The 24,980-nt window shown below is 56.2% G+C and overlaps 1 protein-coding gene across 1 annotated transcript in view; it reads left to right on the top strand.

Annotated features, from left to right (window-relative positions):
- Positions 1-3,055: 3,055 nt before the first annotated feature.
- Positions 3,056-24,980, top strand: part of DSCAML1 (DS cell adhesion molecule like 1) — a 348,497-nt gene continuing 326,572 nt past the window's right edge. The window contains 3 exon segments of the mRNA XM_030332277.1: positions 3,056-3,193; positions 18,646-18,963; positions 22,711-22,857. Coding sequence (XP_030188137.1) covers positions 3,148-3,193; positions 18,646-18,963; positions 22,711-22,857 — 511 coding nt within the window. The 5' untranslated portion in view covers positions 3,056-3,147.

Raw genomic sequence — 24,980 nt, 5'->3', positions numbered from 1 at the left:
GTGTCTACGACGTGTTGGCCCCTGGGCTTGTCTTATTTGATCCCTATGACAACTCCCTGAGGTAGAGGCTGGGGCGGTCCCCACTTTACAGGTGAGGGAACCGTGGCTTGGCGCACATAAATTCCCCCAGGGTGCACAGCCCGTGAGTGGCAGAGTGGGGCTGGGAACTCAGCTCTGACTCCAAAGCCACGCACTTAACCGTGACATGCTGAAGCCTCCTTGCCCGGAGCATCGCCAGGTCGGCCCTCCCCACCTGCCCACCCCCTGTTCCCACACACGTGCCCTCTGTTCACGCAATAGCCAGACTATAGTTACTGACACAGTGAACGACCTCATCCTGCGGTAACACTCGGACCTCTATACACAGTGCTGTGATCCCTTAAGGGCCGGCAGGTGTAACCTACATAGACGAGACATCCAGGTTCCAGGACGTACTTCAGGTAAATGGAGAAGGGAGGAGCCTCTTCTCTCCTTTCAGCACATGGGACCCAAGCAGCTGTACGCAACCCCACCGAGGGCCTGTCCCCTGCCAGCAGGCAACAGCCCCTTTCATCCTGTCTGACGGAGCAGGTTATTTTAGGCATGGCCCGACCAGGTGCTCTGGGTCAACAGGCTTAGTTTTAAATAACTGGATTCTTCTCGGTGACTGTCTCCTTTAGAAGGGAAGGGACATGACGGGAGAATGAGCCCAGCAGGCTGGGGGCGGTGAGGGAGGGGAGCTAAGCCAGAAGTGTGACGACATCTGGGCTCTGTCACTGCCGGCATGACCTCAGGCGGCTCCGTCTCTTCCCCCACTCTGGGCCTCAGTTGTCTCTTCTGAAAGCAGAGGGTTGGGCTGGGTCCTCTGGAACACCTGTTGCAGTCTACCCCGAGTCTCTGTTCTCTGCCTGTTTCTAGAGGATGAAACCCTCTGGTGAAAAAGCATCCGCTTCAGAGAGGTGACTTAGCATCGTAAGGCTGAGCACCAGGGAAGGCAGCGCAGTGCAGAGCAGGGAGCTCTGCTCCCGAGTCACGAGACCCAGGTTCCGGTCTCATTTGTGAGGCAAACCGGGTGACCTTGAACAAGCTAAGCTTCAGCGTTCTCTCCCCGTTTTCAAAGAGGGTGATAAAGCATCAAAGTGCTTGTGAGGATTACACGGAGTGAGTGCAGGTGAGAGTCCTTTACACCCTTAAAGCACGCTACAGAAAAAGTCAATGCACCTGGCACTTCCTTAAAAAGTTAAAAACGCAATGACCGTAGGATCCAGGCATTCCACCCCCGGGTGTAGGCCCGGATGGGTCGAAAGCAGGGTCTCCAAAGAGGTATTTGTATGCCCGTGTTCACTGCAGCATGACTCCCAATAGCCGGAAGGTGGAAACGATCCAAGTGCCCCCTGACACATAAGCAGATAAACAAAGCGTGGTCAGTGCATGCCGTGGAATAGTATTCAGCCAAGAAAAGGAGAGAGATGCACCTGCTAAAACAGGGATGAGCCTCGAAGACATAACGCTAAGTGAAATCCGTCGGACGCAAAAGGACGAATACTGTAGGATTCCACTTACACGAGGCCAAGTGAGAGAGATGGCAAATTAGTGATGCGCAGGGGATGGGGGGCAGGGGAGGATGGGGAGTTATTGTTTAGTGGAGACACAGTTTCTGTTTGGATGATGGAGAAGTTCTGGAAACGGATAGCGGTGATGGTCGTACAGCTTCGTGAATGTACCTGATGCCGCCGCACGCTTAAAAATGCTTAGAATGGTAAATTTGCTTATGCAGATTTTAACATATCAAAAAAGTAAACGCACGCTTTCAAACTTTTAGCTAAAATGTCTAGAGATATCTTGGCAAAACCCGGGAATGAGGAGACCTACTTCTTCGGTCTGAACTTAGGCAAGACATTTCGGGGAAGTAAATTTTCTTCCTCTGTCCAATGGAGCTAACCGCAGCCCCTCTATCTCCCTCGCCCCTTCACATCCCCCTCTGCCTGCACACCGCAGAGAAACGGGTCGAAGCGCGTCAAGCCAAGCAGTCAGAGCGGGTCGAGGCGGCCTCCCTTATGCTTCCTGAGAGGCGGTCCAGTACTGTCTCGCATCCCATTCTCAGGGCTACCGTGGCCCCCTTCTCCGGGTCCTGCGTGGGCCCTTATTCTGGAATCACCAACACAAGGAGGGCTTCCTAACCACAGCAGCCTTGTCACACAGCAGACCTGACTCGGCCGTGCCTTTGTCCCCAGCGCCAAAGCCCGTGCCTGGCGCACAGCAGGTCCTCAACATTCATTCTGGAACTGAGATGCCCTCACTCAAGCCCCATGGAATCCCATGCCAACTCTAGGCAGATGGGTATAAGGAAGAAACCAATTTCTGCTTGCTGAGAAAGCTATGCGGGTGGGGTGGGTGAAGATAAAGGAGGAAGATACACGAGGTAGAACAGACCTTAAACTATTTATTGCAAATAATTGTGCCAAGTGCTGAAGACAATTGGGAAGTCGCGCTGTGTGTGTGTGTGGGGGGGGGGGTGGTGGTGGGGGGGGTTGGCTGGGCTCAGCCCCCGCTCCCCAGGGGCCAGGCTTGCAGACCTAGAGGTTGGAAGGGCACGCAGCTTTGAGCTTTGAGGTGGGGACTGGCTCCGGGGGACGCCAAAGGATCTTAGTCTGGATTTTATTCAGAGCATCCATGGGTAAACTGAGTCCGCAAGAGGCAGGCAGCATTCGCCCCAGGTGCCGGGCCGGGAGACGCAGGGCCTCCTTGGCCCGAGCATGGCGGGCTCTTGGCGCACGTAGGACACATGTCACCCTCCGAGCCGGCGGGCGGCGGGGGACCCCCGGCTTCTCGGACGGCGAACCCGGGCCGGGGGCCGGCTGGGCCCGGCCCCCGCCCCCGTCCCCGGGCTTGCGGGGCCGGGGGCCGGCTGGGCCCCGGGCTCGCGCGGCGCTCACCACCCGGGGTGCCGCGGGGGGGCGGGGAGAGCGGCCGCCTAGCCCAGCCCCGCGGATGACAGGAGCCAGGGAGCCGAGGAGGGAGGAGCCGCCGCCGCCGAGCGCTGGGCTCAGGAGCAGAAAGAGCGGGGCGCGGAGTGCGGGCGGCTGGGAGCGCGCTGAGCGGGGGAGAGGCGCTGCCGCACGGCCGGCCACAGGACCACCTCCCCGGAGAATAGGGCCTCTTTATGGCATGTGGCTGGTAACTTTCCTCCTGCTCCTGGACTCTTTACACAAAGGTGAGACCCGCGCGGGCGCCGGGGCGGCGGAGGCGGCGGAGCCGGGGTGCGCGCGGGTGGCGGCGAGGCGGGGCGCCCGGCGGGCTCCAGGTGCCCGGGGGCGGGGGGCCGACCTCGGTGCCCGGCCCCGGGTGGGGCGCAGCGGGGGCGGGGCCGGCGCCCGGAGAGAGGTCAGGTGAGAGGGTGCCCTCGACCGCGCCGCCGGCCGCCCGCGCCTGCCGTTTTGGGGCGCGCCCGGAGGGGTGGTGGGGGACGAGCCCCTCGTCTCCCCGCGCCCTGCCGGGCCGCGGTTTCTGCCCGGGACCCCTCCCCCAGCCCCTCGCCCGCCTCCTGCGGCTTGGTGGCGCCGGGACCCCGGGGTGCCCTCCGAGCGGAGGGGTCCTCAGGCCGTGACTGTTGGTTGGCCCGGGAGTCCTCGCTTCTTCGGGCCTCGGACTCCGCGGCTCACTCCTCCTCTGCCGCCCTGCGCCCCTCCGCCGCCCCGGACCCCCAGCGCCGCACCGCAGGGCGCTGATCCGCGCCCGGGCCCGATGCAGGGCGGGGAGAGCCGGGGGTGCCGACAGCCGGGGTCCCTCGGATGGCAAGTTTGTTCTCCGGACCCAAAGGTCGCCTTCCCCCAGCCCCACCTCACCCCCCACCCCTTCCCTGCCCCCGGCACTAGCCGCGGCTTCGCTGCGCCGCCTGAGCCACCTCGGGCAGCGCGCCCCAAGGTGCGAGACTCTCCGCTTCCGCGCCGGGTCAGCCGGACACGGGGACAGTCTTCAGTTTGGGGGGGAGGCGTGTCGCTTTCCCCGGAGAGAAGGCGTTGCTAGGGGTGGGTCTAGGTGTCCGGCTTGTCCAGACCTGCCGCTCGGGCGCCGCGCACCTGATCCTCGAGGTAGCCGGGAGTGGGGGGTGGGGAGGGGGCAGACATTCCTGACCGGAGGCACCTGGGCACTGAGTCGGGACCGGGCTGTCGCCGGCGTTAGGGCTTCCAGGCTATGGCAGAGGACGTGCCCCCGGGCGCGCAGATGGCGGGAGATGAGGCGGCCGAACTCCGCGCCCTTGCGCAGCGAAGCACACACGCTCGAACCAGCTCGGCTTTACCTGTTCAGCCCTCTAACTTTTCTCCTCCGCGCCCTGGGGGCGGCTTCTCCCCGCTTTGCCCCGCCGGGGGCCCCCGCCGAGCCGCAGCTCTTGACCCCTAGGCGATGGGGGAAGGGCAATCCAGCAGGGGGTTGGCGCTCCGGGAGGGGTCTAGTTTTTTCCCCCGTGCGGATGCCCCAGGGTCTGGAGTCTGCAACCTGCCGGAGCTGACGGCAGTATCTCGTGGCTTGGGGGGGGGGCGGCGGCGCGGGGAGCAGGGTGACCCTTGTTTTATCTGTAAATACCGCCCGGTCAAGGCCAGAATGAAGGCCCAGGTACTGCTGGGGTTTGCCTAGAGATCGGGGTGCGGGTGAGAGGTGGCCTCTGAATCGTGGACAAAGTAGTTGAGTTTCTCAGACCCAGCGGGGGCCCACTGGGTGACACACCAAGCCAAGGCTGGTCTAGGTTGGTTAACCCCTTGTCCCCCGCTCAGCACCCTCTCCTCCCACTTTTGCGGAGCAAGAAGCCAGTCTCCTGCGCCAACCCCCCCCAACCCCCTAACCCCCTCCCCACACCCCACTCTCCCTCTCCCCAGGCTCTTCCTGCCTCCCTCCGCCCCCGCAGGCTGGCTCGGCTCGCAGCTTTAATTACATTAATATTAAAAATACATAAGGTGAGGAGCGGCAGCTTTCTCTCTCTCTCTCTCTCTCTCTCGCTCGCTCGCTCGCTCTCGCTAGTTCTCTCTCCACCCCCCACCCCCTTTCCATTTTGTCAGGCGAGAAAGCACAGGCCCAAGGTTCTGCCACACTCTTGCCCAGCTTTGTCCCCGCCGGGCGACCTCACTCCTTCCAGAGGACTCCGTTCCCCAGCAGTGGATGTCCCTCAGCAAATACCTGAAGGACCCCGTCCTCCCCCTCCCAGAAGCCGGGCATGAATAAATGAAGCCTGAGCTATTTGATAGGGAGGAAAGCAGATGGGGGCTGGGGGGAGGTGGAGAAAGGCCCAGAAGGGACAGGACAGCCTGAGGGGCAAAACCCTTTCCAACTCGAGAAGGAAGTTGCCACTGGCCTTGGGCCTAGGGGTAGGCTGGAGGTGCCGGGTGAGGCGGGACCTCGGCGGCCTTTCGGTCTGCACAGCCCTGGCGGCCCTGCCGTTCGGAGGCTCCAGCATTCTGTGTTGGGCACCAGGGCGCCTCGCCAGACAGGCCTTTCTTTCCCTTCGTGCCTTAATTGGGTCTTAGGTGCCAGGCTGGTCCCCAGGGCCTGTTGTGCTTGGGGTGGCGCGGTGGCGGGGGCCGACAGAGGCGGCTGGGGGAAGATGTGTCGCCGTGAGAGCAGGGAAGATGGGGTTGGGTGTATTTTCTCTCTCGTTGCCAGTCACCCCCACGGCACCAAGGAAAATGTAAATGTGAACGTTCGAGCCTGTTACAGAAAACAATATCCTCTTGCAATAATTTGTACGTCCATCTGTGAGGAGCGGGAGGAGGCAGAGAGAGAGAGAGAGAGAGCGGAGAAGAAAACAAAATGGGATGGAGCGTCCTCTGGATGGAATTAAGCAGTTATTGAATGTGGTTTAAGCTTCTGTTACTTCCATTCCTCTCGAAATACCTTTTTTTTGATGCCTGAGCTCAGGCCGATTCCCCAGAACTGAACTGGGAAGGTGTTTTAATAATCGATTATCGAGTCTCCAATAACTGCCTTATTATTGCCCAAACAAATCCGGATTTGGGCAGCCAGATGAACCCCAGTGAGGCTCTCTCCGTTGTTACATCCAGCGGGCCAGCATCTGTGTTGGCTGCATTTGCATTTTTACTGTGTAGAAAAACAAGCTTCCCCGGCACTAAAATTCCTGTTTTCTAAAAGCCAAAATAATGGGTTGCATTGATTTTTTTTTTTTTTTCCATTTCCCACCCCAACCTCTCGGATGGGGACTCATGGTTCTTCTCTCTTGAGAAGACTGAATTAAAAGGCTTCGTCAAGCCATTAAGAAAATCTCTAACACTCTGTTCGGTGTCTAATTAGAAGGGGGGTGGGGTGCGCTGGGGGAATGTGTTTTGAAAATCTTGAAATGGCAGACACAACTTAGGAGCAGGTGAGGGACTGGCGAGCACTGGGAGGGGGTAGGTGGGCGTAGAGGCCCCCGTCGCTAGAATAACGTGGCGGAGAACCGAATTGCCATCATGCCCGGCGACGCTTTCAGATGCTTCGTATTTCTGGCCATCAAAGTCAGCTGCCTTTAATATATTTCTGCAGCAGAATGGGGAGCTCAATTAGAAACAAAAAGCAAGTAAGCAGTTGACCCAAAGGCAGTGCTTAAGTTGAGCAGATCCCAGGAGACTGGCTGGAGAGGCTTGTTTTTCTTAGACTGAGGAACGGGGAGGAGGTGGGCAAGCCAACGGGCGTTTGGCCCAACCGTGCTTTGCTAAACAAGCAAGCCCCCAGATACCGGGCGGGAGTCTGCCGAGAGCATCTCTTGGGTTGTTGGCCTTTGACGGGGGCGGTGTGGACCTCTGGCCCCATTTACCTTCTCCATGTCTTCAGGAACCCCATCCTTGTCACTTGCTTGGTCCCCCGCTCAGCCTGGTGAAGGTGGATTTTATTTGTGGTTGAATTGGAGGGAGGGTGACTATTCAGAGCGCCTTTTTTTTTTTTTTTTTCAGGGGTAGAGCTACCAGGCTGAGAGAGTCTTTCCTCCCGTGTGATCTTGGAAGAAGTGTTTCTTGGAGACTTTTGAAGTAGTCTAGGGGAAGAGCCCCCCAAGTTCCCAAAGTGCTTTCTCAGCCCCTACCCCAGTAGGTGTAACCAGGACCCAGGTGCCTGAACGGGGTGAGCCACAGGCAGCAGAGATGACAGGGTGCCAGGAACCCAAGGGCAGGCCCTAGATTTGCATATGATTTGCATGCAGATTTGCATGCTGACCTAGCCCGGCCTAGAGCCTCGCCCTCTCTGTGTGAGTAGCCTCTTGATCTCAGCCTCAGCAGCAGCCGGTCACTTTTTCCTTGCGTGGCATGGGTGTGGGGCAGGAGTGTGAAGAAGGACCATTGCTTCTGGCAGTGCTCCTCTCTTGCCTCTGAGTTCGAGGCCCACAGGGGCTCGAACTGCTATCGCGGTAAGATGAGTGCTGGTGGGCAGGGACACCTAAGGCAGACCAAACTTGGGGTGTGGGTTGTCCCTCTCGGGCTGCAGGAAGGAGAGCATGAGGAGAGGGGACCACACCTGCTGTGGAAATCCCGGGTCAACACCAGACTTCTGGTGAGCGCACCCTCAGAATGCAGGAAGCCGGGTGCTGAGGGCTGTGGGCAGAAGCGACAGAAGCGGTGTGGATGGGAAGGGGTATGATGGGAAGCAGAAGGCTCTTTCACCCTCCTGGTTTGTCCACTTCAGCTCGGGATGGGGCCGTGGTCTCTGTGAGATTAGGGGAAGCGCCCCGGGGCTGCTTATTCTGACCCTGGGAAGGCAGGTGCGGGGTCACAGAGGGAAGGAGGTGGCCAGAGCTGGGAGGAACACTTGAGAAGCAAGCATTTAGGGCAGCCGGAGTGTTCCTTCCCAGGGAGCCAGCTGGGATGTCTGCAGTGGGAATGTGGCTTCGGGAATGGTTTCGTCTGCATTTCCGGGGCAGGAGCAAATCCTGGCCAGGCAGGTGCAGCTCGAAGGCCTCCCAGAGTTGTTTTTTTCTGCCTCTCTAATGATCCTGGAGGGCCCTGGTTCACCTGGAGCCCACAGAGCTTTCTGAAGGAGGTGGTAAGGAGCCCTAAGGCATTGGGTGGAGCCTGGGGGAGGGCTGGAGGTAGAGAGGGGGAGGGCCAGCAGGCAGAGTTTCAAGCTCCTCCCTCCCCAGTTCTTTCAATCAGAGCATTTTATGTATTGGAGTTGTAAAGAAAAATAAAAAAGATCGCAACTCACCAGTGTGGTGGAAATTTGGAGTCAAAGCAAACCCTTCATTCACATCCCGGCCCCGCACTTACTAGATAGGTGACTTGGGGTCTCCCTGAGCCTCACTTTCTATTAATTGGGATTAAAGCCGATCATACACATAAACTAGCCAGAGTGCAGTTGGTACTCAATAAATACTGACCTCTCCTTTTTTTCCTGCACTGCTCCCACTTTCCTCTCTCTGCCCATACCTCCAAATAGATCATCGGATCCTGTCCCGAGTAGTTGACTCAATCAGCTGCAGTTTTGGCCAGCCACCTGGCTTAGATTTGTAGCAGTAAGAAAAGCTGTGTGGTGGCCAAAGCAGGGGACATCACGGCTTCCTTCTGTCACGTAGCCCAGTAGCCTGGAGGACCCATCCTCCATGAGATAGCGGAGGCCATGCAGGCACCTGGGTGTCCCTGGGGAGCCCGGCACACCCCTTTCCCCAGCCACAGCTAGGGCAGCAGAAAAGGGCAGAGGTCGGCTCCGGACTTGGATCTGAGGGTGAGGCAAAGGCCAGTCACACACGCCTGCTGAAGGAAGGCCACGTTGGTTATTAAATCTCTACCGTGTAGCCGAACAGAGTAAGAACTACCCTGGATTTCATGACATAAAGCCTATGTGAATGGGCTACGCGGGAGAAGCCCCCATGCCTTTTGGCTGGGTAGATTTCTGTGTTTCTCCCTGGTGGGACGAACCTCGCTGTTTTTCAGGTAGTCCCCTGACAGCCCATGACCTTGGGGGTCCCTCGGCCACTTCTCCCTTTATGACCCCGTCAGCTAGCTGCAGGGAAGTGGCGTATGATCCAGAGGTCAGGTGCTGCCCATGGCAGGCTGCGGCCTACGGGCTCCACGAGTGTGGGAGAGGCTGGGGGCACGACAGCCCGTGTGCCCTGTTTAACAGATGTTTGTCCAGTGCTGCTTTAGCGTGAACAGCATTAGCCTCGGGTACCACCCGTGCCATCCAGCTGCTACTCCCCTCGTCCGTTCAGCCCCACCTCCCCGTGTCCTCGCTCTTCGTGATGCTGGCATTGACAGCTTCCAAGGTCACCACCTTCATTAGGAACCGAGTTATTCAAATGCTAGTTGCACTTCCATTACACTGTGTGTGTGTGTGTGCGTGTGTGTGTGTGTGTTGGGAAGAATGTCGTCTGCAGACCTAGATGACAAAGCCCAGCCTGATTTAGGCAAGTCACCTAAGAGGTCATGTGTCTCTGTTTCCTCATCTGTGAAATGGGGGGGAATGACCCCTGTCCTGACTGTTCCGCAGGGCACCTGTCCTTGCATGTGTGCAGGAAGGATGCGGGGCCCATCATTGTAGATCACGTGATGATGCTTTGTACACCAGACAGGGCAACAGAGAAACACACACATGTAAAAGGCACAGTAAACCACTTTTATAGCCTTATAAATCCTTTGCTGAAACGTGAGGTATAATTACTGTCACTTCATCATCCAGGAACAACGAAGGTCTCCCAGCTGTGTGTGGCTGTCTCCCCACTCCTCGGGCCCCCCACATGTGGAGAATTTTGCCAGGGACGTGGGGAACGGCTGACAGGGCACAGCCAGGCTGGCAGTAGTCTTCTGGGAGCAGGCTTGGCACCGTCCCTGTGGCTCCGGTGTCTGGTGGGAGTGGGAAGAGCCTACCTCTGCTCCCTCCCCAGGTCCTCGGGTGTGAGTTGCTTCCGTAGTCCTCTGGACACCCGTCGGCAAGGGTGATTCTCCCTGCAGAGGATGCACGGTCTTTTATGGGAGGAGCAGTAGGCATAGAGTCCTATCTTGTGCGACCTCATTTGAGGTGACGGCAGTTACTGGAATCCGGGCCCTGAGAGCCCAGCTGAGTCAGGGTTATGGCCACCCTGCTTCTGGGATGGCCTTCCACAGCCGTGGGGTCTGAGGGTTGGGGACCTGCTTTGCGGTGTGAGAGAGAGAGAGTGAGCGAGCGAGCGAACAGATGACTGCCATGGGCTAAAGTCTTCCGGGTCGGAAGGCAGCTTTGAGGACGCGGGATCCAACCCCTAGTCGGATGTGTGACCCCATGCAGATTTCCCACTAGACCCACTGTTCTTCTGCTCCGGCCCTTGCAGCCACAGGAAACCCCTTCCTCTGAAGGCAGCCCCTTCCGGCCACACAGTTCTATTACAGAGCTCGTCCTTAGCATCCGCGGTCTGGGTTCTGTACCTTCTGTTCACTGGCCTTGGTTCTGTGTTTTAAGCACGGGGGTATAGGTGAAGCCCTCTTCTGCTGGATAACCCTTTGGCCCGCTGCAGACAGATGTCTGCCCACCGGAGGCCTCTCCTCCGGGTATCCAGCCCCTCTGGTTCCTCGAATGCTCCCTCATCCACATCATTTCATTTCTCCGTGAGGCTCCTTTATTCCTCGGCTGCTGGGCTCTGTAAGTGGGGTGGCCAGAATCGAAGGAACAGTAGAGACAGTGGTCAGGTCCCAGCCAGGACACTGGGTAGCTGTGTACCTGAGGTTACTTACTCTGTGCCCCCGGCTCCCCATCTGTAAATGGAAGAGATTGGACAAAATAATCTCTTAAGTCCCTGAAGCGTTAACAATCTAAATCTGGGAATCTCTAGGGACAACTGTGCTGTCTGAGCCGACTCCCTAGAAGGACCTTCTGGCCGTAAGAGGCCTTCCCTTCCCCAGGCCTGTCTAGAAGGGGCTGGGAGATTAAAGAGTCTGTTCGACTGTCAGCTGTTGGCTCATAGCTTCTGGAGCCGGTGGTGAGGGGCCTTGTAGGTTGGAAGATGACTGATCTTTGCTGGGTCTCACAGGTTGCTGGTTGCAGGAAGTATGTTTGTGCTGAGGATCATAAAAAACCAAAATCAGAACTGAAAACCGAGGTTTCTGATGGGGAGGTAGAGCCCCTGGGTGCTTGGAGCTGTGCTGCTCAGTGGGGGGCGGGGGGGGGGTAGGACTGCTTCCCTAAGGAAATTTGGAGCTGGAGGGCTGGCATTTAGTTGTGGGAATGGGGGGTGCAGCACTAGGGATGAAATGTTGGAAGCCCGGGACAATCCCAACTCAGTAAGAAATGTCATACCCCAAATTGCTCTCCTTCATCGGAAAACCCCCTGATGGTACGTTCACACCCTGGAGACGGTCTGAGTCTAGAATGTGTGGTGCCCGTTGAGGGATACCGGCTGGAAGGGAGGGAGGCCTGGGTTGGATGTGTAGGTCTGCCACTGTTAGCTGCGTGAAACTAGAAGATTGCTTGACCTGACATCCTGTGTTCTCCTCTGTACAATGGGGTCTCGTGGTTAGAGGTGGTTGTAGGGGTTCAATGAATAATAACGCGGGGGAAGGGCGTCTCACGGTGCCCGGCACCAAATGAGTGCTAAAAACGAAACGATGGCCGTGATGATGGTGAGGATGGTGGTGAAGCAGGTGCGCCAGGTTTGGGGGACAGCGACGGACGGGAGGCCTGGGACTTGGTCCTGGCCGTTCCATCGTGCCCCGGGGCAACTGCCAACTCTGATGGCCTGTAAATGCTCTGATGCCGTCCGGGGAGACCTTCCCCAGGGTCTAGCCACAGACTGTGTCTGAGGCGTGGACGCACAAGAAGTGAGTTTCCTGATGAAGGAGCCAGACCCTGTCTCGCTGGTCCAGCCCTGGGGTTTTGGATGGTCGAGTTGAGGTCCAGCCGGTTGGTCTCCGGGCCTGAGTTTGCCAACTGACTATGGGATAAGAAGAGTCAGAGCGAGGGCAAATAATATATCGCCTATGGAAACCTTTGTGTGCAAATGCAGTGCAGTAATGAACCTGGCAGATTAACCTAAGAAACTCACCAGGCCACATCTGCATAAAAAAAAAATCGTGTGCGAGCCTGCGGGCAGCAGCGTGAGGCTGTTGCAATGCTTTACTGTTATCGATCACACACTATTACTTCATTAACTCGATCGCCAAATTAAGTTAATTAATGTGGTGCTAAGGTCCTGTCGGCCAAGCCCATGGAAACTGCCTATTGTTGGAAAAGGTGATGTTGGAGGTCCAGCGTGGCAAAATCTACTTTTCTCTGGGGAGTGTTGCTCTGAGCTGTGGATGGAGGACCGCCCGCGTCAGAAATCGTTTCCTGGCCCTCGGACGCACTTGGTGAACCCGTTGTCTAAGGATCTGTATTTTTAACCAGCTCTCCGGCTGATTCTGTATCAGACCGTCTGAGAACTGTGTTAGATAGTGGTAGTCGTTATTGCTGTAGGTGAGGGGTAAGTGTTTGTTGTGGGATATTTATTCTGCAAGTGCCGCTTGCCTGTTTTAATGAAAATACTCATAAACAATAGCAACGGATACTCAGGTGGTGCCGGGTGCAAACGTATACCCGGACACTGTCGTTGACAGGGACTCGTCCCACCTGACAGCGCTTGAGGTCGCCCCCATTTTATGCACGGGGAAACTAAGGCACAGAGAGGTGAGGTCATCTTGCCCGAGGTCACGTTGCTTGTAAGCGGCAGAGCAGGGATTCAAACCTGGGGAGCCCGGCCCTGGAGTCTGGGTGCTAAGTGCCCAGTGCTGTGCTAGGCCCAGGGGATAGAGTGGTGGCCGGGACAGGGAGCTCACAGCCCTGCAGGGGAGCCCTGCCGGTTCCCCCCGCCTCTACTGTCCTGGGGACCCACCGCTTTCCCCCCATCCACACTTGCCGTGCCGGGGCATGGAGACCCCTGAAGCCTCTTGCCCATCTCTGGGGGGGCGGGTGACAGGCCCAGCACTGGCAGATGCTCCTGGATGAAAAGTCCAGTGAATGAGATGAGTAAATATTGTAAAGGAGGAGAGCAAAATGACTCACTTCTCCCAGTGGAGGTGGCGAGGTGTTAATATTTCAGCCCCCTTGGGTTGTCATTTATGCTGACTGGAGACGATCACACGGGGACAATTCAGCATACACCTGGGAGGAAGCCTCGGTGGGCCCACCCCAACCCCGGCCAGTAGGGTGGGGGCCCACGGGCGTCAAGTTTCCTTCCCCGAACTAATCCGGATGGCCAGCCGGTGGCGGGAGGGAGGGCCAGCGCTCCGAGAGTTGATGTGATGGATATTCAGATTTCAGTGGTGACCCTGGGGGCAGCCCAAATGCCTGGGGGCGATTTCTGGTTTAAAAATATTGCGGTGCTATTTCTACACTTCTAATCTCCCAGCGATTTGGAGCCTGTTTTCTGAAACACGGCGTCAGGGTGGTGCTGCGCGTTAAACGGCAGAGAAGATTAAATGGGTTTAAGTCTGGGCGTCTGTCACATCACAACCGAGCCCATAACTTCCATTTTCTATTAAAAATCCATTTCCCCCTTTGACCAGAAGAAGCTTTGCTGTTGATCTGAATGTCTCCCTCTTTATTTATGAAGTGTTTCCCCCTCCTCTCGTTCTCTCTGTAAATAGGCCTGGTTGTGTCTGCGGAGGGAAGAAGGAGCTGGGGCAGGGTTGGGGGGGGTGGGGAGTGTGTGTGAGGGGTCTTCCCTGAGACTTAAGGGGGCAGTAGGAGTTTCCGGTGCGAGGACGTGCTTTCCAAACTGGGACTGGCTTCCAGGGAGGGAGTGAGGGGGTACCTCCCAAGGCCCCTAACTTTGAATTCTTTTCCTCAGCGTCATGACAGAAAAAACTCAGGCTTGGGACCGGGCAGACCTTGACCGAATGTTGGCTCTGCCTCTTTCTAGCTGAACAATCTCTCCGTGAGCCTCTCTCTCCTCACCTGTAAAATGAGACGGACAGGACCACCTTGTACCTTTGTGCGAGAATTAAGTGAGAGAGCACTCTGGAAGGTCAAGACCCCTGACCACCCCCCGCCCCCCACCCCACGTGCCTGGCACACAGCAGGTGCTCAGTCAGTGTTAGTCTCCTTTCTTTTGAGAACTTACACCGTTAGCTAAGCCACTAAGCCTTCAGGGAAGTAAGTGTAAGGTGAAAACGAAGTCGGGCCTGGGGCGCCTGGGTGGCTCAGTCGGCTAAGCGTCCGACTTCGGCTCAGGTCACGATCTCACAGTCTGTGAGTTCGAGCTCCGCATCGGGCTCTGTGCTGACAGCTCAGAGCCTGGACCCTGCTTTGGATTCTGTGTCTCCCTCTCGCTCTGCTCCTCCCCCATTCACGCTCTCCCTCTCTCTCAAAAATAAACGTTAAAAAAAGATTTAACAAAATATGAAGTTGGGCCTAGGGCTACAAGAACTTGCATAAACTCAGTCCCCCAGCCTGCAAACCTCCTCGTTGTCTCCTATCCCTGAGGGCCAGCTCGCCACTCCAGCTGTTCCTGCCTCTCGTCCCCAACGCTGCCCCCGGCAGGTTTCTGTGGGGCTCCCCAAACATGCTGTCCCCACCTCCGCCATAGCGCGTCGTTCGGGCTGGCCTGGGTTCTGGGAGTGCCTTCATTTAGATCTTATTTCGAGGCTCAGCTTGAGCCCCCCCATCCCCAGAGCTGTCCCGCTGGCTGCTGAGTAATGGTGCTCTGTAAATGTCTTCTGAAAGAGCAAGACTTATCTGGTCCCTAGGTCGGGAAGGACCTGGGGAAGGAGAGCCTTGGAGGCTGGAGGAGGGTCTTGAATTCTGCAGGGCTGCAGAGTGGCGCTTGTGCCCCGGCCACCCTTTGCAGTAACCGTAAGCACCCTGGATCCGTCGGCCAGTGGGGGGGGGGGGGGTCCCTGGGACTGGAATAGCAACCTCGTCCCTCCTACTCGCGCCTCGTCTTTATGGGGAACCAAGTACTCCCGCATTCTGTTTGCTCTGCTCTGCAGTCCTGGAGGGCAGGTCAGATGGCACAGTCCCTGTCTTTTGTGAATGAGGACATCGAGGCTCAGAAAGGCTCGTGGCTAGCCTCGGGGACCCACAGCAGGTCAGGGGTGAGTCCCAGGAGGGAAGGCAGCTCGGCAGACTCCTAGCACAGCTCTATTGTCCCATGCCTTGCTCTTCTCGGTGCTTGCTGAGGTTTTGTCACTGCTCTGAAGATTCGAACCCACCGTAGAGGCCATGCCGGACTCCATGCGGTTGGAGTGAGACCCTTGCTAATCCCCCTTTTAGGGCCGGGTGACCGAATGGACCCATTGCCGCCGCGGCCACTCACTGGTGCCCCTGTGCCAACCTTTGCACTGGCACGTGGCAGAGATTTGAGATACTGGGTGGTCAGTGCCTCAGTTTCCCCTTTATGGATTTGCTCCCTCCTTTCTCTTGGCAGCTGGGGTGAGGCTAAATTAATGTTTATTAGAGGGCTTCTGCATGCTGGGCTGACAGGTGCCTTGTGATGGTAAAGTATGAGCCCGACGTAAGTGCAAAACGCTATTGTTTTACACCTGAGGGTGATGTTTCATAATGGCACTGCGCTGTCAGAGCCGTAAGCAGAAATGAATGGTTTGTCTCATCCTCCCCAGCTCCCCCAGACTCAGAAGACAGCAGCTCGCATCCCGGGGTGGGAGACATATGAGGCTACTCACCTTTTGCTATAAATCTGCCGTTTCATCAGTCCTGACAGGTGGCTGGACAATCCCAGTCAATTCATCAATTAAATCTACCCATTTGTAGTTGCTGAGAACCCCGTGTCCTTGGCTCTGGAAGGATCCAAGGCTCAGAGTGCGGGAAGGCTGCTCTCATTGTGGCCGATGCCCCTGGTGGCAGTGGAGGAGGCCCGAGGAAGGGGCCGTCTCGCAGGCGGAGGTGTGGGACGGATTTCCAGCCGGGAGAGAGGGAGACGAGGGCTGTGTGTTTGGGGTGGGGTTGAGATGGAAGAAAGGATGGGGTGGGGCGTACCCAGCCCGGAAAGCCAGATTTTGTGGTTTGTCTCCACCGTGGTTCACGGAATAGAGCGGTTCTATCCCCGGGTCCAGAAGTAAGGCGGCGTTGGGATTCAGTCCCAGCTCTGGCACTGACACTGTATTACTTTGGAGAAGTTAGTTAACTTTGAGTCTTAATCTCCTTATCTGTGAGATCAAAATAACAATAATACCACTCCGCAGGGAGTCCTGAAGATTAAGTGAGATAATATCTACAACGGGTCTAGCCTCTTATAATTGCTGGTGGTATTATTATTACTGAGGGCTACATCACGAATATTTTCTTACCCTGTTCCTTGAATCAGATAATTCTGAACCCCTCTCTGTCGGGAATCTTTCTCCGCTTCCCCCGTCCATTTGTCAGGCACAGTGTAGAGTCTTGCTGTACCTTGATGGATTTTGGCTCCCCAAATCTATAAAGCTGCCATGGAGAGGATGGCTGATTAACTAGGTTGTCTCAGGAAGCCTCCAGAACCCCAGAGTGATGGACCTGCTCTCACAGGCTAAGCATTGTCCGAGATGTCGAGTCCGACAGGGGGCTCCTCCCAGGAGGAGTGTGTGCGTGTGTCTATGCGTGCAGGTGCACAGGTGTATTAATTCTGTTCTTGGCCATCTAAATTTGGATGTTGGTGGCCAGGTGGTGTTTGAGGAAGGCGAGGGCCCCCTCTTTGTTACTGCAATGGTTACAATCATCTAATTGCTCCGAACAATTGTTCCAGACTCTGGGCTCAGATTGCCTGTGTCTGCATCCCCGGGCCCTCGCTCACTGCTTGTGTGGTCTTGGGCAAGTTGCTTTGATCTCTTGGTGCCTTGGCTTCCTCATCTGTAAACTGGGATGGACAGTACCCCCTACTGCATAGGGTTGTTGCAAGGTTAAAAGAGGTCGTATAAGTAACGTGCTTACAACAGTGCCTGGCGTGTGGAAGACGCTTCACAAATATTTGCTGAATGAATCGCAGAAAGGAAGTCTCTCACAAGGGGAGCAGGCCACGGAAAGGGAGCCTGGCAAATCTGGGTCCAAAGAGAAGCCTTCCTAGGCCTCAGTTGGCTGACCCGTGAGGTGCCGGGGTTTCGTGATTTTTGGAGAATCCTCTAGCCGCTGTGAGTGAGGCACGTTTCTGAGCTTCTGAAAGTCTTAGGAGACGGGCCGCTCCCCTCAGAGCAGGCTTGCTCAGTCATCGACACCGGGACTGTCACCAGGGGAGGCAGTGTGAAGAGGAGGATGGGAAGGTGATACCATTCCCTCCCCAAGAGCCTTTCAGCCGCTAAGGGTGCTGCGCCTGGTGGGGACAGCAAATGCATTTGCCGCTAAGAGGATGCCCCTGACACCCCAGCAAGGAGCCCCTGGACGTGTTTTCCGGCACTGATGCTAATGGCTTCATCGTGGCTTTTTGTGAGATGATGGGAATTGCTCTGACCAATGAGGCTTAATGGCCTCCCTCAACAAGTTGCCCGGTGCGTTCTCCCTGGAGGCTCCGCTCAGAGTTAAGCCAAGAATATTAATACAGTCCGGATGCAGTCCCTCCTCCTTCTCATAAAGTTGTGGAAATTGAGGTCAAGTTGGGTCCCCTGCAACGTTCTTTAAATAAGCCGCGGAGTGGTTTGTTTGCTGCGTGATCTTCCTGGTGGAGAGGGAGGGGCTTCCAGCCGGAGACCTGGGACTGGGCTGTCTTCTTCTTCTGGGTCGTCGCCACTTGTTCAGAGGTGGCCCTTCTTAGGGAGGCAAGGCTCCTCAGCAGGGAGGGAGGCCCCGATTCCACCATTCGGGGCTGCGTCCCATCAGGCAGGAAAGACTGAGGCCGGGCGCCGGTGTGAGAGCTGCGGACAGCTGTCCTCCCGGTCAGGTGGCCCTGCTCTAGTCAGGCAGCTGCACTCCTGAGCACGTCCTCCCGGTGGCCGAGTGCTGTGATGGCGACCGGTCACAGATGCCTGAGGTCTCTGCAGCCCTGTCCACCCACCCCTACCCCCACCCCATTTTATAAGCGAAGGAGCAGAAGGACAGAGAAGGGGAGCGTCCCCACAGTCAGTCAGCGTCAGGGCTGGGTGGGGTTGGGGCGCCTGGGTGGCTCAGTCGGTTGGCTGTCCGACTTCGGTTCAGGTCATGATCTCGCGGTCTGTGGGTTCGAGCCCGGCGTCGGGCTCTGCGCTGACAGCTCGGAGCCTGGAGCCTGCTTCGGATTCTGTGTCTCCCTCTCTCTCTGCCCCTCCCCCACTCGTACTCTGTCTCTCTCAGCAATAAATAAGCATCACAAAAATTTTTAAAAATTGGAAAGGGAATGATAAAAAAACGATACCAGCTCCTCTCAGGGTTGGGCAGATGAATTGAGGTAATGGGTGTGAACCTGCCTGCCGTATAGTAGGTGCTCAATAAATACTTACTGAGGCCGTTTCAGTACTTGTCCTAATGTGTGGTTGCCAATAGTGGATCATGGCTTCAGACCCTTCAGCCTAGCGGAGTGGTGGCCAATCCCCTCTCCGTGGGCTTGGCTTGGTATGGGAGTGAGATGTTTTCACTCAGGCCGTTCAGGTGCTGGGCTGGAAGCTTCTGTGGGGCAGGAACTGTCTCACACATGCCTGTGCCAGTGCCCGGGGCATCGTCAGCTCAGTAAGTGCTTCCTGAGTGACTGGCGCTTAAATTATGAATGGGTGTGGGGCACATGCCTCTGTGGTGTGGGGGGTTATTATCAGAACACGGCTAACCCAGCCTCTCCCCTTGGCTCCCCTGCAGCTCGCCCTGAAGATGTCGGCACCAGCCTCTACTTTGTAAATGACTCCTTGCAGCAGGTGACCTTTTCCAGCTCCGTGGGGGTGGTGGTGCCCTGCCCGGCTGCGGGCTCCCCCAGTGCGGCCCTTCGATGGTACCTGGCCACGGGGGACGACATCTACGACGTGCCACACATCCGGCACGTTCACGCCAACGGGACGCTGCAGCTCTACCCCTTCTCCCCCTCCGCCTTCAATAGCTTTATCCACGACAATGACTACTTCTGCACCGCGGAGAATGCGGCCGGCAAGATCCGGAGCCCCAACATCCGCGTCAAAGCAGGTAAGGTGTCAGCCACCTGCTGCCTCCTGGAGAGCTCCGTCTTAAGGGTGGTGACGGGGAACGGGCAGAGCCCCTTGTTCTGAGGGTCCATGTGGGGGGCGTGGAAGAAGTCTGTCTCTCAAGGAAAGTCTTCTGGTCCTTTGGAGTCTTGGCTCCTTACGGGGTGGGCGTCCTTAGGCGAAAGGGACACCGTTCTGAGCCTTCCTTCCCATTCTCCTCTGCAAAGCTGATGCCAACACCTACCCCATTCATCACTACCTGTGATGGTAACTGAGATGGTGCTCGTTTATTTATTTTTTTAACGTTTAGTTTTATTTTGAGAGAGAGAGCACAGGTGTGCACGCGAGAGGGGGTAGGAGGGGGGAAAGAGAGAGAGAGAGAGCACGCCCTCGAGGGAAGGAGAGAGAATCCCAAGCAGGTTCTCTGCACTGTCAGCACAGAGCCCAACTCGGGGCTTGAACTCACCAAATGTGAGTCCATGACCTGAGCTGAAATCAAGAGGGTGCTTAACCAACTGAGCCACGCAGGTGGCTGGTGCTCATTTATTTAAAAAAACAATTTTTTAAAATAATGTTTGTTTATATTTGAGAGGGAGGGAGATAGAGTGTAAGCAGGGAAAGGGCAGAGAGAGAGCGAGGCACAGAATCCGAAGCAGGTTCCAGGCTCTGAGCTGTTAGCACAGAGCACGATGTGGGCCCTGAACTCATGAACCGTGAGATCATGACCTGAGCCGAAGTCGGACGCTTAAGCTTAACCGACTGAGCCACCCAGGCGCCCCAAGGCAGCTGGTGCTTGTTTAAATTAAGTGTTCATTTGAGTGCTTGAGTCATGGAAAATATCCAGTGAGTTGCTCGCTTCAAAAAACAAAAACCCCCCAAACCCACCCCTTTTATTTAAGTATATAAAGAAAAGTACACATATTACGAGTAGGTAGCTTGATGAATTGTCACAAACTTTAACATCCAGATAAAGATACACAACATCAGCACCTCAGAAGCCCCCCTTGTCCTCCTTTCTGTCACCACCCCCCTAGGGGAAACCATTGTCCTGACTTCTAGCAATACAGGTGTTTGTCTCTTTTTGTGCTGTATATAAATGGAGTCCTGCATTGTGTATTCTCTTGAATCCTTTGCTCACTCTTGTGACAAAGAAGAGGGAGACACAGAATCGGAAGCAGGCTCAAGGCCCTGAACTGTCGGCACAGAGCCGGACTTGGGGCTCGAACCCACAAACTGTGAGATCACGACTGAGCCAAAGTCGGATGCTTAACTGACTGAGCCACCCAGGCGCTCCTCGGCTGTTCTCTTTAAAGAAAATAAAAAATTTCATTTCTGGGAGCGAGGTCAGGAGGTGAGGGAAGGGCTTAGGTGGAGCTACTCTTAATTAGAATGTCACGGTGCCCTGGTATGTCATAATCCGTTGTAAGGTGTACCTCAAGTAGCAATAAACCACTGACGTTTTGGGACTGATTTTCTTAGAAGAGCTTTCTGGGTGGGAGAGGACAGATAATGTTTTAGCCAACCCGCTCCGATGGCAACAAGCCTTGGGTGTGCCATCTTTCCTGGTGATGGTGTTGGGCAAAGAAGGGTAGGTTCTGGGGAAGGCCTCCCAACCTGCCGGCCAAGACCCTGTAAGATCTCTGACTTCCAGGATCCTTCTGCCTCAGGAGCGCCTCTCACAGGTCCAAGGTTCCAAGGAGCTGGCAACAGGTGTCCTCAGGGGGTGAGGTGGGGAGGGCACTCTTGAGTAAAGAGCTGGTCTTCATCCAGTTGGTTTGGTTGGGAGTAGATGTGAGCTCTTCGAACCCAGGACCGTCCTCAGGGTATCGCTCCTGGGGCTCCCTGTGGAACTTCTTCTCAGGAGTAGACCCTTTGCACTGTCCCCCTAACACCGTCACGTGCCGGGCCGGAAGCCCTGAGGCCAAGGTTTGGTGCAGTGCCGGCCTCCACAGCCTAGAGGACTGGTTTAAGAGAAAGTAATGTCATATTTCCAGTTGTGTGCCTGTCACTGGGTTAGGATGCAGTTGTCATCACAATCCTGTAAAGTCCTTTTTTTTTTTTTTTTTTAATACAAATGAGGGACTAAGACGAGGAGAGGTTAAGTGGCTTGCCCAAGGGCGCATAGCCAGCTAGTCAGAGGTACCAGCTATAATGACAAACAGTATTTTTGCAGTGCTTTCCTGGGCCAGGCCTTCTACACGCTGCTGTTATCATTGTTGTGATTTCCTTTTACGAATGAGGAAACCGAGGCTCCAGAAGGTTAAGTACCTCTTGGGCAGAGTCACACAGCGGCTCAGGGGAGGAGGCAGGCCTGCTTGCTCCCAAGCCCAGCCTCTGCTGGCCCCCTGGGAGTCTTCAGGGCCGTGTGCACCCAAAGCCCAGCTCTGTCCTCTTCCACTCTTCTTCCTTCCCGTGTCAGCTCTCCGTCAGCCTCCTGGGTGCTTCTCTCGCAGCCCTGGGCAGTGCCCTGCCCACACCCTTCTCCACCTCTCCTCCACCTCGGCTCTCTCTCTTCTTTGGCACAGTCACAACAGGGAGGTGGGGAGAGAATAAAGGCCTGGGGAGGCCGGGCAGGGCTGGCCTGACTAGAGACACAGCCAATTAAGCGGCTCTTGATGAAGCCGGAGGGGCTGCAGGTGCACAGCCAGAGGGGCTGCGGGGCCCTGAGCGTCACCCTGGCAACCGTGGCAGGGAGAGCAGGAGGGCACGCTGCCCAGGTGCCTGCTGAAGGACAAGGTCGGTAGACAGCGGGGATCTGGCTGCACCAACTCCGCTTGGCAGAGGAGGGTGGAAGGAGGGAACGATCCCTGGAAGAGGCCAAGCAGAGGAGGACAAGGGAGAGGCGGGGCCCCTTGGCCCCACCCCCGAGGCTCAGCCAGCCCACCCGTGGGACCCGACATGTAGCGTGGCTGCAGGTGACAGCGGCCTAGAACCCAGCCGTGGGACCGAGGCAGGAGGTCCCCGCTGCACACTGTGGGGAAGGAACGGAGAGTTCTGGAGGCAGGGGCAAGCCTGGGGGTCAGGCTGTAGGCAGTGTCAGGAGGTAGGAGAGAGCAGGAAGGATTCTTTGTTGCGGGGAATCTTAGAGACCGCCCATTTTCAGACCATCACAATTTCAGATATTCTCCTCCGTTGTCCTCATAAACCCCCGGGCCCTTCCGGAAAGTTTGGTGTGTGAGCTGCGTTTTCCCAGGCTGCCTGTCACGTTGAAGTGGCACAAAAGTCTGTTGTTACATCCCGTGTCGCAGTTTTTATTTTTGGCAGGTTATGGTCGCCGTGCCTAAAACCATTGCCACCCGGGGCCCAGGAAGCATGTAGGAAATCAAGTGCGGTTTGCTTAGAGGAATTCTATCGCATTTCCTCGTTGCCTCCGTATCCCCTTGTTGAATGTGATCACAACGCAGCACTTAGCTGCTGCCCTCAGGCCCTCCCCATCGAATGGTTTGTTAATCCTCCCTGAAATTGGACAGGTTAGAAGCTGGGCTTATGGTCTTGCAGAGGAAGGCTGGGTATTTCTGAGGGGGAGTAGGCTCCCCCATAGGGCAGAGAGGACATGACTCAGGCAGGAGGAAGATCATGGCAGGGACCTTGGGGCTGGTTACACGGGAGGTGGGGGAGGAAGTGATGGGGGGTGGGGACTGGGGGGGGCTGAGGGCGCTGAGTGGGCTCTCCGTTCCCTTCTCAGGGCCCTACCAAGTCCCAGCCTTGTGACATCCCCCCTCTTTCCCGCTCCCTCATCTTTCTGCAGTTTTCAGGGAACCCTACACCGTCCGGGTGGAGGATCAAAGGTCAATGCGTGGAAACGTGGCCGTCTTCAAGTGCCTCATCCCCTCCTCAGTGCAGGAATATGTTAGCGTTGTGTCCTGGGAGAAGGACACGGTCTCCATCATCCCAGGTAAGGCAGGACTGTGGCGCCGCGGCGGGCAGGGGTGCTGCGGGGCGGGCGGGGACTGGGGGAGAGATAGAGCAGAGGTGCTGAGTTGGTTGTTGAGCTGAGATCTTGAGGTTGGTTCTGGTGACTGATTTGTTATTGTTCTAGTGACGCTTCGGCAAAAAAAAAGCATCTTTGGTCTCGGCTGGGCACGTCTCTCCGTGGGGCGGTGGAAACCCACGTGCCAGCGGCCTCTCTCTCTGCTGGGCGTGCGACGGTCCCGTCTGGCACAGGGTGCATCCTACTCCCCCAGAGAGCGGGGTCTCCATCCTTCCTGGCCCCTGGACCTTCGCTTGCCCTTGCTTTTTGCAATGGGAGGTGAGGCTGGAGGCTCCTTCACCGTGATGGGCTGTGGGGAGAGGACAGCCAGGAGGCTGGCTATGGTGTGCCTGGAATGACCAAGCAATGAGCACCGGATCCCGAGGGCACCAGACACGGGTAACATGCGTGTGGGACTTTGTTTTCATGACTTAGCCAAAGGCCCCGTTAGGATTCTAGCTGGCCCGAGCCTGCCTGTGCCTGGTATCGGGAGAAGAGGTCAATGCCACGTCGTGGGTTCACCTTGCTAGAGCCGCCATGATCGCGAGCCCCTCGTTCTTGGTTCCCTTTTCCTATGTGGTGTTGTCCCTTCAACAGGAAATCTGGTCTGGCAACCCCAAGAGAGGACCTCAAGTCCTCAGAACGCCTCCAGGCCTCCGGTGCCAAAAGGGTGGTTTTCCCCCCACCGCTCCCGGCCCCTCTGCCTTCATCCCGGCACGGTGCACACGATCTCCTGCTTTTTCTTCCTTTCCCGGCTGAGCACCTTGGTTCGTCCTTTCTGTGAAATGGAGGAAGCTGACCAGGTGTTGAGCGCCCTTGCAGCTTTGATGTCTCATTGTTGGTTGTATGAAATGATTCTCGTTGCTTGGGTTTTCGGGTTGGTTAGGGAAGGCAGACTTCGATGCATGGAGGCTGTTAAAGCCGGGTTTCTAAATCGTGCTGCGCAGGTGAGTCCCGGGGGAGCTCTTTGGAAGACACTGGTGCTTGGGACCGCCCCCAAATCAGTATCTCGGTGGTAGAGCCTGTGCATCAGTGTTTTTAAAGCTCTTTACCTGGTTCCAGTGCAGTTAGGAGGAGAGCCAATGCTTAGGCATATTTACAGCTGACATGGCGGGATACTCTTCTGGAGACATTAATTTGTGTTTTGCTCCTGGTGCTTTTTCCTTCTCTCAGTTCCAAGCAGATGGCCAGGCCGTTATGTTTCCCGGCTTCAGAGCTTGTAGCAGGACAGGAATCCGAATCTACTTTAAGACAGCCTCTCTTCCTGCCTTTTGTGAAACCATAAGCTCATAGGAGAGGTTAGGATGGGTGTTCTGGCTGGGGAAGAGGGCCTCTGAGGACAAGGAACAAACGGGACATAGACGAGTCCGAATCCCAGAGATGGGGATGGGACTGGAGGCCGCTTAGTGGGTGCAGCTGGAGGAAACAGTTGGGCCCCACAATGGGTGGCTGTGTGTAGCTCCGCGGGGTCTGGGACTGAGTCCAGGGTTCTTGCGTCCAAATGAGGCATGGGGTGCACAGCTCAAGACCCAAAGGGATCATGCAGGCAGGGGCAACCGGCTGGTGAGAGACCGCGGACCTTGGCACATCCCTGGGGGAAGCCCTAGGAATGAAGATCGAATGGCCCATTTATCCCACAGAGTACAATGGAACGTGATTGACAGAACATAAGGAAAGGTGGTATTTTTTATACACTTGAGTTTATGGACTAAGAGTTAGATTCATTAAAGTAATATCAATTAGTAATATTATTAAATAATAATTATTGTTTGAGTGCTACTACCTGCCAGACACTGGCTAAGAAATGTTCCTATGTGATCTCATTTTGTTCTCATGAAAAGTCTGTTAAGTGTATTTTTACCCTCCACTTTACAGAAGAGGAAGTAACTTCTTCCGGGTAAGGCATCTATTAAGCAGAGGGCGGGGGCTCGAACTCAGGTCTGTTCTTTCGACCTGTGCACTAACCCCATGCAGAACTGCCTCCCAGCACCCATCCACGTATATCCAATGCAGTGTTACTCTGAGTGCAACGGAGGCTTTAAATGTGT

The sequence above is a fragment of the Lynx canadensis genome, chromosome D1, assembly GCF_007474595.2.
Source record: "Lynx canadensis isolate LIC74 chromosome D1, mLynCan4.pri.v2, whole genome shotgun sequence".
NCBI lineage: Eukaryota > Metazoa > Chordata > Mammalia > Carnivora > Felidae > Lynx > Lynx canadensis.
This window is presented reverse-complemented; position numbering and strand designations above follow the sequence as displayed.